This window comes from Mauremys mutica, chromosome 9, assembly GCF_020497125.1.
Source record: "Mauremys mutica isolate MM-2020 ecotype Southern chromosome 9, ASM2049712v1, whole genome shotgun sequence".
Taxonomy (NCBI): Eukaryota; Metazoa; Chordata; order Testudines; family Geoemydidae; genus Mauremys; species Mauremys mutica.
In genome coordinates, this window is record NC_059080.1 from 29,558,820 (window position 1) to 29,574,848 (window position 16,029).

Genomic DNA, 16,029 nt, shown 5'->3' on the forward strand with positions numbered 1-16,029 from the left:
TTCAGACATGTGTTACATAAATTAGTTTTCCAGAAAGCATTTTTTCCTACATTTTTTCTAGAAATTATATTTGTTGATCTTATCACATCATTTACTAATGCATCAAGTCAGAGATTCTTAAAATTTGGGTAAAGAATGGTTAAGTGAAGCTTTTATTCAGTGTAGCAAATTTTGTATATATATATTTTTACACATCTGTCTGTGACGCATCTATTTCCTAGTCCTTCTCTCTGGTAGCACTTTATTAGTTGGTCTGTTTTGGACTGTTAGTGCTTAACTGTATGTCTAGTGTGTGTCTGCTTGCCAATTAAATGCCACTCTGCTGTGCTGCAATTTTATTTCAATTTGGAGTATTAGTTGTAGAAAAGTTTGCAAGTTGGTACACAAGGCTCAGTAAAGTTACCTTCCCATTGTTAAGTACAGTCAACTCAGCTTACTTCAGTTCTATACAGTATAAATAATCATGAAACCACACTGCTAATAGATTTGTTTTGGGTCCAAATTGTGAGAGCTAAATGCGTGAACTGCAGGCTCTTCATTTATGAAAAAATAAGAGAAATACCAAATGAAAATAAAAAATAATTAAAATATACCAGAGCTTGAGAGACGAGCACTAAAAGTGATTTTGTTGTAACTTGCAAGCAGGGCTTTTAACAATAATACTTTGCACTTAAAAAAAAGCTAGACAAAAAAACTCCCACAGAAGTTCATTTTACACAAAGACCTTCATTTCACATGTCACAAGTATGAAAATTGTGACCTGGCATAAGAAGTTGAGAAGGAGGATCTTTGTCCAGATTTCCTTAAATGTGCATCTCACAACTTTTAATGTTTCATTTATGCTTGTTTATTACTTCAGAATTTTAGGATTGTCATTCGTGTTGGAATTGTCACTAAAGTTGCATGTATGATAAAAGGGTGGGAATGGTTGGGTTCAGATACAGGAATTGCTGCTGCAGGTAACCAGAGAGAGGGTCAGTCCAGCAAAATTCACAGTTGTGAGCCAGACTGTGCCATTAAGTCACAGCCCTGTGTACGGAGTAAGACAGAGCTGCACTGGAGCTCCTGGGGAGTGTGCTCACGCCGTGCCTGTCCCTTAGAAGAGCAGCATGTTGAGGAAGACCAGCTTTGCTGAACGAAGCAGAAAAGCATGGCCCTACTTTCCCCCTCCTCCTTTTGGAGAAACTGCATGTGCCAAATCAGTATCCCTGAGCAGATCTTATGCTGTAGGAAATACATGGGCTGCAGTTGTCACCCCCTGCATGGAAGTTTGCAAGGTGTATGTGGGGGAGCACATTCTGTGTGCCCTCCTTCCAACCCCTCCCATTTCACTGAGCACCTGGGAAGATGCTCTGTTTACTTAAGAACGGTCATACTAGGTCAGACCAAAGGTCCATCTAATCCAGTATCCTGTCTTCCAACAGTGGCCAATGCCAAGTGCTCCAGAGGGAATGAATAGAACAGGTAATTATCAAGTGATACACCCTGTCGCCTATTCCCAGCTTCTGGCAAACAGAGGCTAGGGACACCATCCCTGCCCATCCTGGCTAATAGCCAATGATGGACCTATCCTCCATGAACTTACCTAGTTATTTTTTGAACCCTGTTATAGTCTTGGCCTTCACAACATCCTCTGGCAAGGAGTTCCATAGGTTGACACTGCGCTGTGTGAAAAATACTTCCTTTTGTTTGTTTTAAATCTGCTGCCTATTAATTTCATTTGGTAACTCCTAGTTCTTGTGTTATGAGAAGGAGTAAATAACAGTTCCTTATTTACTTTATCCATCTAGCCTCATGCATTTAGGACAAAAACCTGATAACTTCATAAATACTCTAATATTTTTGCTTCCTGTTATGCTTACTAAATATGCAGTTCTAGGCACAAATTTGAATTCCATTTTTGATCTAGATTAACTGAAATGTGTTGGTGTGTCTGATGAGTCATCTTAAATAACTTGATGAGGCATATTAAGTTTGGAGTGGAAATGTGCCCATACTGCAAAATCACTTCTCCTTATTAATTGGGGCTCTAGGTTGAGAGGCTAGTGTCTGAATGGGAATAGATACTAAACTACCCTTTCACTCTTGGAGATGGTCCTCTCCAGTTAAGACTGTGGCATGTTTGTGGGGTTATGTAGGACAGCTTGCACTATTGCCGTCATGTTGTACCTGTTCTAAGAATAACTGCAGAACTTCAGTCTCACAGGCTATCAGGCTAGACTCTTTAGCCAGCACTGATTTCATCCCAAAAATATTTTGCAAAGAAAAACAATTCCCCAAGTACAAGCCTCATTTAACAATGGGCAGAATATTTAAACCTGGACTCCAAAAAAGAAAGTACGGTATATAATACATGCTTAAAATGTAAATGATAGACATATTTAGTAGGAAAACAAAGCCTTTATTAAAATATAGTGATCTACAAAGGTTTTTATATAATCAAATGAATTACAGTAATGCAAGTCTGAGAAATGATCTGGAAAAGGTAGAGTACACTCACATAAAAGCAAGTTATGATAACCTTTTCATAATTCTTTAACATGTTGAAAGAGTATTTCTACAACTGACTTATTAAATTAGGCAAGGTCACCTTTTAATTTTATTAACAGATTAGGTTTGCCAGATCATGGATTTTGATCCTGAAAATGTGGACGAAACATGCAGTAACATATGTCAAGAAGAAAATAGGCTGAAACAATACTAAATCCATTTTATACAGCTTAAACTTTTTGTTTTAGCATTAGTTGCTTGTAAAATATGGTAAATTGCTTAATTGCTGACACTGTAATTTGTCTGTTGATTAGATATGCTTTTCAAATAATAAAAACAATACTTAATATTTTTATAAAGGAAGGAAATCTTTTCAGAAGTAATGAGAAATCCTCTGCATTTGAAATACAGTATAATAGAATCATAGAAGAGTAGGGTTGGAAGAGACCTCAGGAGGCCATTTAGTCCAACCCCCTGCTCAGAGCAGAACTTGCTGCAACTAATTCATCGTGCCAGGGCTTTGTCAAGCTGGGCCTTAAAAACCTCTAAGGATGGAGATTCCACCACCTCCTTAGTTAACCCATGCCAGTGCTTCACCACTCTCCTATTGAAATAGTTTACTATCCAGTCTAAACATCTCCCACTGCAACCTGAGACTATTGCTTCTTGTTCTGTCATGTGCCACCAATGAGAACATCCTAGCTCCATGCTGTTTGGAATCCCCCTCCAGGTAGTTGAAGGCTGCTATCAAATCTCCCCTCGCTCTTCTCTTCTGTAAACTAAATAAGCCCAGTTCCCACAGCCTCTCCTTGTGTGTCCTCACACACCCCGAGCCCTCTCATCATTTTCGTTGCCCTCCGCTGGGCTCTCTCCAATTTGTCCACATCCTTTAGGTAGTGGGGGCCCCAAAACTGGATGAAATACTCCAGATGTGGCCTCACCAGTGCTGAATAGAGGGGAATAATCACTTCCTTCGATCTGCTGGCAGTGCTCCTACTAATGCAGCCCAATATGTTGTTAGCTTTCTTGGCAACAAGGGCAAACTGTTGATTCATATCCAGCTTCTCATCCACTGTAATCTCCGGGTCCTTTTCTGCAGAACTGCCGTTTAGCCAGTCAGTCCCCAGCTTGTAGCAGTGCATGGGATTCTTCTGTCCTAAGTGCATGACTCTGCACTTGTCCTTGTTGAACCTCATCAGATTTCTTTTGGCCCAATCCTCCAATTTGTCTAGGTCACTCTGGACCCTGTTCCTATCCTTCAGCGTATCTACCTCTCCCCCCCACTTTAGTGTCATCTGCGAATTTGCTGAGGGCGCAATCCATACCCATCATCCAGATCATTAATGAAGATGTTGGACAAAACTGGCCCCAGGGCAGACCCTTGGGGCACTCTGCTTGATACCAGCTGCCAATTAGACATCAAGCCGTTGATCACTACCCGTTGAGCCCGACGAGCTAGCCAGTTTTCTATCCACCTTATAGTCCATTCATTCAATCCATACTTTTTTAACTTTCTGGCAAAAATACTGTGGGAGACCATATGAAAAGCTTTTCTAAAGTCAAGGTATATCACGTCCACCGCTTTCTCCATGTCCACAGAGCCAGTTATCTCATCATAGAAAGCAATCAGGTTGGCCAGGAATGACTTGCCTTTGGTGAATCCATGTTGACTGTTCCTGATCACCTTCCTCTCCTACAAGTGCTTCAAAATGGATTCCTTGAGGACCTGCTCCATGATTTTTCCAGGGACTCAGGTGAGGCTGACCGGTCTGTAGTTCCCTGGATTCTCCTCCTTCCCTTTTTAAAAGATGGGCACTATATTTGCCTTTTTCCAGTCATCCGGGACTTCCCCTGATTGCCACGAGTTTTCAGAGATAATGGCCAATGGCTCTGCAATCAAATCAGCCAGCTCCCTCAGCATTGCATCCGGCCCCATGGACTTGTGCATGTCCAGCTTTTCTAAATAGTCCTTAACCCTGTTCTTTCACCACTGAGGGCTGCTCACCTCCTCCCCATACTGTGCTTCCTGGTGCAGCAGTCTGGGAGATGACCTTGTCTGTGAAGACTGAGGCAAAAAAAGCATTGAGTACTTCAGCTTTTTCCACATCATCTGTCACTAGGTTGCCTCCCCCATTCAGTAAGGGTCCCACACTTTTCCTGGCCACCTTCTTGTTGCTAACATACCTGTAGAAATTCTTCTTGTTACCCTTCACATCTCTTGCTAGCTGCAACTCCAGTTGTGCTTTGGCCTTCCTGATTACACCACTGCATGCTCAAGTAATATTTTTATACTCCTCCCTAGTCATCTGTCCAAGTTTCCACTTCTTGTAAGCTTCCTTTTTATGTTTAAGCTCACCAAAGATTTCTCTGTTAAGCCAAGCTGGTTGCCTACCATATTTGCTATTCTTTCTGCACATCGGGATGGTTTGTTCCTGTGCCCTCAATAAGGCTTCTTTAAAATACAGCCAGCTCTCCTGGACTCCTGTCTCCCTCATAGTAGGAGATCCTGTCCATCAGTTCCCTGATGGAGTCAAAGTCTGCTTTTCTGAAGTCCAGGGTCCATATTCTGCTGCTCTCCTTTCTTCCTTTTGTCAGGATCCTGAAGTCAACCATCTCATGGTCACTGTTGCCCAGGTTGCCAACCACCGCTACTTCCCCTATCAATTCTTCCCTGTTTTTGAGCAGCAGATGAAGAGGAGCACGGCCCCTGGTTGGTTCCTCCAGCACTTGCACCAGGAAGTTGTCCCTAACACTGTCCAGAAACTTCCTCGATTGTCTGTGCACTGCTATATTGCTCTCCCAGCAGATGTCAGGCTGATTGAAGCCCCCCATGAGAACCAGGGCCTGTGATCTGGAAACTTCTGTTAATTGTCTGAAGAAAGCCTCGTCTACCTCATCCTCCTGGTCTGGTGGTCTATTGCAGACGCCCACCACGACATCACCCTTGTTGTTCTCACCTCTAAACTTAATCCAAAGATTCTCAACTGGCTTTTCTCCAGTTTCATACTGGAGCTCTGAGCAATCATATTGCTTTCTTACATACAGTGCAACTCCTCCATCTTTTCTCCCCCACCTGTCCTTCCTGAACAGTTTATACCTATCCATGACAGTGCTCCAGTCATGTGAGTATACAATCAGAGTTTTGAAAGGAGAGCTACAAACAGTAGTCAATTTTGTTGAAGTTCTATGGCTTTTGCTATACTGGAGCTTTGAACAGATGATGATAGTGGTCCGTTCTGGCTTTAGAATCTGAGTCTATGAATACTGTCACTGATTCCCAAATGGTGGGTAACTGAAGGAGTAAATCTGAATAGATTATTTTCATATTACATATATGATCTCAAATGAAAGTACACTAATATACAGAAACAGCTAAATCCCACTCTCATTGACAGCTCAATAGTTCTGCACACATATGCAGAAAACACTCTTCTTGCTACTCACTGCACACATTCAGTGCTCAACAGAGTGCAATTGACTTGGCCCCAGCAATCGCAGAGCAGGTGACTTGATTACACTGAAATCAGGCAGAAAATGTCCTCTTCTGGCCACTCAAGTGAATCAGTCAAATTATCGAGTGGCAAAACTAATTCTACGCCTTGGGCCATCAGAGCTGCCACTTCCTATAAGTCAAGCCTTCACTTAGTGTGAAATTGTTTTTTATTTTATTCTCTTTTATTTATTATGCTTATTTCAGCTAATCCATTTAGTGAATGTGAATCAGCCAGCATACTAGAGCTGTTTCAGATGTGCAACCTTCTCATGCAGTGATGCTGAAATACTTGAGGACTTAGGTCCATTTAAGAAAATTCCAACCCTCTTATGACTTTATATAATTAGAAAGTAATATTTCAGATTTTCATATGAGACAGAATGAGAAGAAAATATTAAATATGATTTTAAAATTGACTAAAATTACTTGTGGCTGAGCTTTTTTTAAAATAACAGATATAATTCAGAGGGGACACTTAACTTACAGTTTTAAGAATTAGAAACATATTTGCCATTAATTGTAGGCCATTAAGTACCAGTTAATTTTAAGGAGTTTAGCAGAACAAATACTCCCTTAGAAAGCTTCTAATATTGTTTTTAATTTTAAATGTGGACTAAAATTCTAAGGGGTCTTGCAGAAATGAGACCAAAGATCTACATAATTTACCGATATAGATGGTGCATCCCAGGTATCACAGCAGTATATAATTCTGTCCATATGCCAGCCCTACATTTCTTTTGTGCCTCTGGTGCACAATGTTATATTGTCCCATACAAAAAGATTAAGATATGTTGGTGTCTTTCATTTCATTTATTTCATTTCATGTAAAGGTTCAGAAGCAAAAGATGTAGTCAGGGAGAAATTGAAAAAAACTTCCACTCCTGCTGATTCAGTACTCAGAGTCAGAATATGACTTATGCAGATCAGTGGAGAAAGAAGGCAGAAGTCTCAAAGGCAAGCAGAGTCTTAGAAAGGAGTGGGAAGGTTCACACTGTTAACAGGATGGATGCATCTTTGCTGGTGGCATGGGACAAGCTTCTGCCAGCTCTAGCGGGCTCTTAAGAGACCCTGTATGTGATGTAGGGAAAATGCAGTAGATTCATAGAATCATAGAATCATAGAATCTCAGGGTTGGAAGGGACCTCAGGAGGTCATCTAGTCCAACCCCCTGCTCAAAGCAGGACCAAACCCAACTAAATCATCCCAGCCAGGGCTTTGTCAAGCCTGACCTTAAAAACCTCTAAGGAAGGAGATTCCACTACCTCCCTAGGTAACCCATTCCAGTTCTTCACCACCCTACTAGTGAAAAAGTTTTTCCTAATATCCAACCTAAACCTCCCCCTCTGCAACTTGAGACCATTACTCCTTGTTCTGTCATCTTCTACCACTGAGAACAGTCTAGATCCATCCTCTTTGGAACCCCCTTTCAGGTAGTTGAAAGCAGCTATCAAATCCCCCCTCATTCTTCTCTTCTGCAGACTAAACAATCCCAGTTCCCTCAGCCTCTCCTCATAAGTCATGTGCTCCAGCCCCCTAATCATTTTTGTTGCCCTCCGCTGGACTCTCTCCAATTTATCCACATCCTTCTTGTAGTGTGGGGCCCAAAACTGGACACAGTACTCCAAATGAGGCCTCACCAGTGCTGAGTAGAGGGGGATGATCACATCCCTTGATCTGCTGGAAATGCCCCTACTTATACAACCCAAAATGCCATTAGCCTTCTTGGCAACAAGGGCACACTGTTGACTCATATTCAGCTTTTCGTCCACCGTAACCCCTAGGGCCTTTTCTGCAGAACTGCTACCCAGCCATTCGGTCCCTAGTCTGTAGCAGTGCATGGGATTCTTCCGTCCTAAGTGCAGGACTCTGCACTTGTCCTTGTTGAACCTCATCATATTTCTTTTGGCCCAATCCTCTAATTTGTCTAGGTCCCTCTGTATCCTATCCCTACCCTCCAGCGTATCAACCACTCCTCCCAGTTTAGTGTCATCTGCAAACTTGCTAAGGGTGCAGTGCACACCATCCTCCAGATCGTTAATGAAGATATTGAACAAAACCGGCCCCAGCACCGACCCTTGGGGCACTCCACTTGATACCGGCTGCCATCTAGACATCATTGACCTTTGTGTTCTGCATCATTTAAGCACCATTGTCCTAGAAAGGTAGTGCCATCTTCCAGTGACATTTTGGAGGGTTCTGCCATTGGTTAGTTTTTGATGTTTATACGTGCAGATTTGGCCCTTAAAAACTGTTATGATAAAATCTTGGATGTCTATTTGAAATAGATCAGAATAATGTAGGCTTTATAAAAACCTAGATGACGTTCATTTGGTGTTTTGTAAATGGCAGCTATTTGCCAACTTCAGATTACTGAAAGTTTTTTTGCTGCCAGGCTTGACTATCCCTATGCAAAAACCTGTGAAGCATTGTAGACATGTTATCAGGATTTAGGTCAGTCTTCCTGGTCTGGAGCATTGCTTGTAACTAGCAGCCATCATTTGGAGTTACAGATGATTTTTTCCCCTCACTAGCTTATGTGAGGGGGAGATTGCTTGTTATATCTGTCTTTTGCCCAGCAAGGGTGCTGTTTGACCAAAAGTCCCAACGCTGATGAAAATTTGTGTACCCAGACAAATTTTAGTCAAGCATTGTACATAGGAACTAACACTGAGATTGGCTTCTTTGCCCATCAATAGGGCCATACCAAATTCATAGTCCATTTTGGTGAATTTCATGGTCATAAGATAGGATATTATAAATTGTAAATTTCATGATTTCAGCTATTTAAATCTGAAATTTCATGGTGGTGTAAGTGTAAGGATTCTGACTAAAAAGGAGTTGTGTATGTATGGTGAGGGGGGTCGCAAGGATTTATAGCGGGGGTTGCGGTACTTCTACCCTTACATCTGCCTGCAGAGCTGGGCAGCTGGGGAGCAGTGGCTGCTGGCTGGGAGCCCAACTCTGAAGGCAGAGCTGCCGCCAGCAGCAGCGCAGAAGTAAGGATGGCATCATATGTTACTGCCACACTTACTTCTGTGCTGTTGCCTGCAGAGCTGGGCCCTTAGTCAACAGCTGCCACACTCCGGACACCTAGCTCTGAAGGCAGCAGTGCAGAAGTAAGGGTGGCATGGTATGGTATTGCCACGCTTACTTCTATGCTGCTGCTGCTGGTGGGGGGCTGCCTTCAGAGCTGGGCGCCTGGCCAACAGCTGCCACTCTCCATCTGCCCAGTTCTGAAAGTAGTACAGAAGTAAGGGTGGCAATACCGTGACCCCCCTAAAATAGCCATGTGACCCCCCCCAACTCCCTTTTGGGTCAGGACCCCCAATTTGAGAAATGCTGGTCTCCCCCCCCCCCCCATGAAATCTGTATAGAATAGGGTAAAAGCACACAAAAGACCAGATTTCACGGGGGTGGGGGACCAGATTTCATGGACCATGATGCGTTTTTCATGGCTGTGAATTTGGTAGGGCCCTACTCATCAATATAACCATATCACCTCCTTTTTTTGAATCCTTCCAATTGGTCCCCTTTCTCCATTGAATCACAATCAAGCTTCTGCCTTGTTTTCAAGGCTCGGCATCACTCTGCCTCTCCTTACTTATCTCTCCTTGTCTCATATTGTGTGATCTCCTGTCTTCTCTACTCAGCCAATGATGCTAACCTTAACATCCTGTTTGTCTGCTTCTCCTACAACAGTGCTTTCTTTCATGCCACTTCCTATATATCAGATGCTTTCCTTGAATGGTCTTACCCTTTATGCATTCAAATCCCTATCAAGATCCAGTTCTACTCCGATGAGTACAAAAAACTAGCCAGCTATATATTGTCATCATCATCAAGACATGATGGAACTCTCAAGACGTGCCCTATTATCATCTTGACCGCTTACTCTTATCCTTGTACCTCTTTCTCTTACTCTTCATCTGTGACTGTTTTTCAGATTGTAAGCTCTTTGGGGCAGCATCTTCACCTTTTTATATGTACAGCATGTACCATATTTTATGTGCTACTGTAATACAAATCACTGACAATAATGCAGATAGCCAGTTTAAGGTAGTAAAAGAGCATTCAGCTTTAAGATTTGCTATTTATTTCTTTTTTTAATGCCAAATTGATTAGTCAGGTAAGTGGATATTGAGCTCCCGGGTGTTTTTGCTAAGGCTACACTTTCCCGTCCAAGAAAATTAGAGGGCATTTACAGAAATGGGTGAGCTGTGTTGTCTGATGTTATCACATGTCACACATGTACATTCTTGCTGGTTGACAGCTAGAAATGTGACTTCCATGCTCCACATCTTCTGTTTGGCATCTCAAAGGTTTGCTTTCACATGTGTCAAGATGTGCCAGTTTGTTTGTGGAATTCCTGTCATTATAAATACTCTATCTGGTTCAATCAATATTTGTCTTCTGTGGAATATCAATGCTGTTCCTGCAATGCTTTCTTGGGATGCCATGAATTGTAATTATAAACAGTGCAATATATTGGTGGAATTATACATGCTTCCTAACATAAACCAGTTAAGGAATTATATGCATCACTTTCAAGGTATGCACAAGAAAAAAAGGATTTTTCTCATAAGTAGTTAATTTCTTACTACAGTTTTACACATGTTGCAATACATATATATATAATGAATCCAACTAAAATTTGGGATTTTTTGCTCTAAACTTAAAAAATTCTAGTGTGTAAATCTTCTTGGGTGCAGAACAAGTCCAAGATGTTATCCTTTTGTGTGCAAATGAAGTTACCAAAATCAGTGTAATTTGAATATGTCAGGCTTGTGATGTTTTTCAAAGTGACTCTACCCTTTCAACAGGGAGTTAAAGTAAAATACAAATATTGTCCAGTGAGTTTCTGTGCTAAATCCCAGATTAAAAATTAAGCAAGCATATTCTGCACTAAAAGACGTTCTCTAGATTAATCTTAGTTTAACAGTGACTCAGGTGATTTCTGTATTAGATTCTGAGCACCTAGCAGCTTGATACTATATATTGACATTGCTGGTCAATGTTGAATTTTTATAGTGCCAGATATTGCCACTGCTAAAGAAACAGGTCTGCATTTGTATAATTGTTTCACTCACTTAGAAGCACTGAGTGGAGTCTCGAGTATTTTATTGGCTAAAGTTTGAGATAGCTTTGGCTATCTTGCTTTTATCTGTGCCAGTAAAAGCTCTGATTTAATTGAACAGATAAGGTCACATGTCTGAATGAGCATAATTTTTAGGATTAGATTTCTAGTGCAAATAACTGATCATGAATTCTAAATTTTCTTTCCACTAATAGTCTGCAAAACATTAAGATGCTAGAGAATACTTTTACAGTTAACGGGTATTTTAGTTATAGTTTAAAAACATAAAACTTTCTTTCATTGTTTTTAATATCAGAGAATGCATCCGGGGCTCCTGATGTACTGATAGTATTATGCCGCTGGTCACATTTAACAATTTGAATTGCATACCCTGTTCCTTACTGAAAAATGACCTGGAATTTTTGTGGCCAGTAAAAAGGTGTAAGAGAGGAACGGGTAGCTGAAAAAGAACAAAGGATTTGATCTGCTGGCCCAACGTAGCATCTCTTCTTTTGTGTAGGACCAAGAGGGAGGGGAAAGGCTTGGCCAGAAGAGAGAATGCAGCCTGATTTAGCAGTCTGCTGGGGAGTGGCACAAAACATTAGCCCCACCCCTTCAAGCTCTGAGTGGGTCCACAAAGGGACTGCTTCTCCAGTCTTCTGTCTGATCCATCAGAACAGTGGCAGCATTGCCATTTGCTCCTGGCCAGTGCTTTGTGACCTCTCTGTTAATGCTGCTTTGAGTAGCACTATTTATTTCACTTTTTAAAAATGTAGGGTTTAGTCTATGCGGATTATTGTTCTCAGCTGCTTCCTGCTATTCATGTGATTTTCTTGGTGAGGGAATGGAGGCGGCAACATGGGTGTGAAAAGGAGGGGGATATGGTGTACCTAAATTTCCTCTCCGTGTTGCCAGCTCCTCATCAGACACACAATCTTTTTTTGGCAGCTTTGCTCCATTCCATGCTGAGCAGTTTAATTTTTCTGAGAAAAATGAGTTATACGATGAGGGGAGGATTAACTTCTGATTTTCCTGTTGACAAGAGCTATGTTGTCTTCTGTCCATACAAGTCATTCCTGCGGCTCTAAAGTGAATTACAAGTCTATGTGTGAAGGAGAATAGCACCCCTTCCCGCAATTTAGTTTGGATTTCTCTTATTGAAAGTTGAAAGGCAAACTCTTTCCCAGGGTTCTTTAACACTACTGCACATAAATAACTCGGGGACTGGAGAGCTTTTGTACAAGTTGTTTTCAGAATTGAGAAACGTTTAAGGACATTTAGCAGGAGGCTGCATGTCTAGTGGACTGAGCATGGGCTTGGGGATCAAGATCTTTTGAGTTTCAGGCTCAGGTCTGCCACTGTCTTGCTGTGTGATGTGGCTCTTAGTTTAAGATTTGCTATTCTCAGCTTCCCCATCTGTAAAACAGGATTAATAAGACTGATTTTTAACTACCTCGCAGGGCTGTTCTGAGAATTAGATGGTTAATTGTTGTTTGTAAAATGCTCTATAAGCAGAAGGGGCTGCATATGTTGTTGTATTACAGTGGGCCTGATCCTGCAGTCACACTTTGGCAAAAACTCTGCTCACTTTCCTGGGAGTTTTGCCTGAATAAGGATTGCCGGATCAAACTCCTTTATTGTGAAACATGCGTTGATAATAGTGTAGATTCATTAAAACTACCATTCCACAGCATTTGTTTTATATCCAGAATAAGTCTTTTCCAACAAGCTCTTTAAAGATGGGGGTAGAGGCGGGGAGGGTTTCAGTGACCCAGAAGTGGAAGACTTTTGTTCCTCATTAAACCACTTCTTGATGTTTCCCAATAGGTTTTCAACTAAACACTTGTTAATCCCAGAGCTCTGACAAGTGAGGCCTGCTGAATTAGGCCAATCACTGCTACAAATAGCTAGTGCACATGAAACAGTAATCATTGCTTTCCAGTCTATTATTAGATTAACTTCATAGGGATTGCTTTTGTCTCCTGTGAGTTGGTGCATAAATGACATGCCTTACCCTCCAATAAATCTAACAGCAGAGTGGCTATGACATGATGTTCATACCCCTCAGTCCCATGACAGATTATTTTTGATTGCTGCAGAAGTTTACAGCAGCTTGAAACCATTAGAATTTAAAGGCATCATTGAAATTTTACAGCATACCTGACTCATACACAACGCTGCTGGTACTGAGCTAAGTTTGTAGTAGCTCAGTACCAGCAGCGTTGTGTATGAGTCAGGTATGCTGTAAAATTGGCTTCACGTTGTGATTGCCAGTCACAGTGAGTCTTGCTTACTTGTACTGGTCCCCAGCTGTCATTTTGAAGAGGTAAACAATCATATGACACTTCTCCTCTGTGATCTGTCCTTGGAGAACATGTGCTTTTGTGAGTAATGAAGCTTTTTGAGATTTCCACTGTGGGAGAGTCATCAGTGTTAAACACTTGTGGGAACCACCTCATGTAGACAAAAAACCTCATACACTTATATAGATGAACAAATGAAAACATACCTTTGCCACTTATTAGCTTCTCCAGAGATTTTTAAACTGGTGATACCTGGTCAATCTGTATATGTAGAATTAAAAAGCTATATTGTTAGCAGATGGAATTCTATTTCAATAACATATAAGTGCTTTTAACAGTGTGTTTTTTTTCCAGATTTAAGAACTTTGTTTTTTCCTGATGAAACCCAGATAAAGTTTGCAAAGCTCAAGACTCTTCAAATCCAAGGTGTTTACTACTATTTATATCTCATGTCAATGACTGTATTTGGCTCTAGTTATAAGCTTTGTTTAACTATTATGTTGTACAGCTGTATAGAATATTGCTTCTTTAACCTTGAGGCTTGCATTTTTCAAGTTGCAAGACAGATGACTAGGAAGACGTATGCTGTCTATCCATCTCTGTCTGTATAGCTATACCTGTGGGCAGTGCTTGAGTAACCTGAAAAAAGTGTGTGTGTTGGTGTCATCACCTCCGCATCTGCTTGTCCTTCTGCCCAGCAGTTAAATCTTCCCCAACCTCCAAGTCAATCCTGACCCCCAATTAATTCTGCCCCCATCTGTTGAACCCTCCAGACACCCCTTCCCCCATGCCTTCCTCAGTTTCCCCCACTTCTAATGCAACTTCTTCACCCCCCTCTCAAGTTTGGGGTGAGCTGCTTCAGGATCTCCTCTCCCCCTTGCAAGGACAGGTATTTCTGGGTGGGATGGGGGAGAAACAAGAGTTGCTATCCTGTTGCTCATGGTGTTGGGTGGGGAGGGAATGTTGTGGAGCTGCCTTGAGATGCTGGGCTCTTTCTGCTCCTCCCTCCCTCCCCTCCTGTGAGAATGGTGAAAGAGTTCTACCTGCTTCCTGCAGGAGCCTGATTGGCTGCTGTTCCTCAGGAGGTGGGCAAGCAGGGAAAGGAGAGGCTCAAAGGGATTCCCCTCCCCGCAGTACTAAAATTCTGTGCCTCAGTAACCCAGCTCATTTTTTAGAAATTTTATTCCCTGGGTCTGTGGCCCGTTGCGACCCAACACACTTTAAGCACTGCCTATGGCTCTGTATATGCATTTATCTACATATTATATATAAAGTGTGTGTGTACACCAAACTAATGTAAAATTGGTCTCTAAATGTTTATATACTTTATAATGTGATTTCATTAATTTTGTTCACCCTTACACCTCCAAATTCCTAGCTATAACAACTTGAACAAGCTAGCCTATATCTATAACTTTCTTGGGCCAAAATTAGTTGGATAGTACCACTGTTATTACCTTAATGTGTAGTACTATAATATGTAGCATGATTTGTATCAGAGAGAAAGTTAACACGATGGCCAATCTAACACAGTCCAGGCATGGTTATATTGTTGATCGCATAGTATGTAGTATAATATGTGTAATGCCATTGGTGTGGTACATGTGAAATTCTCCAGAGAAAACAATCATGTATTTGCTGTAATTATGCTATTTATTTTTCATAATACATATTAATTTCTACCTTATAAACACCTATATATGTGTGCAGTTTCTATTACAATAACAATGAGTTAGGCAATCTGGTAAATTTTGCTCTTGCTGATCTGTCAATAGTCTTAGGACCAAAAATCTCCCTTGCAGGGCTCCATCTAGCTGCTCAGCTGTAAGACCTGTTAGCAAGTGTCTTGTCTCTAATCCTGTGCTTGTGCTGCGGAGCTGTCTGTATTGTCTGAGTAACTCTCCTGTGCTAGTAAGGTAAAACTGTGTCCTTCAGTTTGTGAGAGTATTATGATCACAAGCTAGCCTGTACTGAATAAGTATGCACATCACAAAATTTGTATACTTTTTGGAATTATTGTTTTCTGCTTAACTTAAAAAAGTAGTATGAGAAATGGCACAAACAGAAATTGTATAATGAATGCTAAAGCTCCATCATTCTACTCAACAACATTGTGTTCACAGTATGGATAAGGGGTCACGTGACATAGAATGATTTCACATATGTGCTATAATATTTAGGCCACATAATATTAGGTTAAATATAAATAAATAGGATGAATAATAGAGAATATTTTTGAAAGGACATTTGGAATTCCTAATGCAAATATTTACACAAGAAACCTGATTCTAAGAGTTATACTCATCCAGTCAGGGAACAGAAAAAATAGCTGGTATATGTTTAATCAAATCTGGTCAGCAGAATTTGAGAGTTGTGACTATTCAGAGTTCAAGAACATTCTGCAGAAATTATTTGGGGGGAAATTTACCCTTGTGAAGAGGACCAGCAGAAGCATTTATGTTGGACTTAAGTTATGCAAGCTACCTGGTGTGTATTTCACTATTAGTGAATAATTTCAAATAACATACATAATTGAGAAAATTGTCTGCTACCTAAGGACAATTTGTGAACTGAAAAAGACTAATTTAATCTAATGTATGATTTGCTATGCATCAGCTCTAGTATGAACAAATCACTAGCAATATTTTTTATTTTCTTAAATAGAATTT

The 16,029-nt window shown here is 41.0% G+C and overlaps 1 protein-coding gene across 4 annotated transcripts in view; it reads left to right on the plus strand.

Moving 5' to 3' along the window:
• The window catches only part of DACH2 (dachshund family transcription factor 2), a 491,181-nt gene that overhangs the window by 280,618 nt on the left and 194,534 nt on the right, over window positions 1–16,029 (plus strand). For 2 of the 4 annotated variants that reach the window (XM_045029325.1, XM_045029323.1), the window contains exon 3: window positions 13,715–13,786. The exons of the other annotated variants lie outside the window; for them this stretch is intronic. In XM_045029325.1, coding sequence (XP_044885260.1) covers window positions 13,715–13,786 — 72 coding nt within the window. The remainder of the gene's footprint in view (window positions 1–13,714; window positions 13,787–16,029) is intronic. 4 annotated transcript variants of the gene reach the window in all.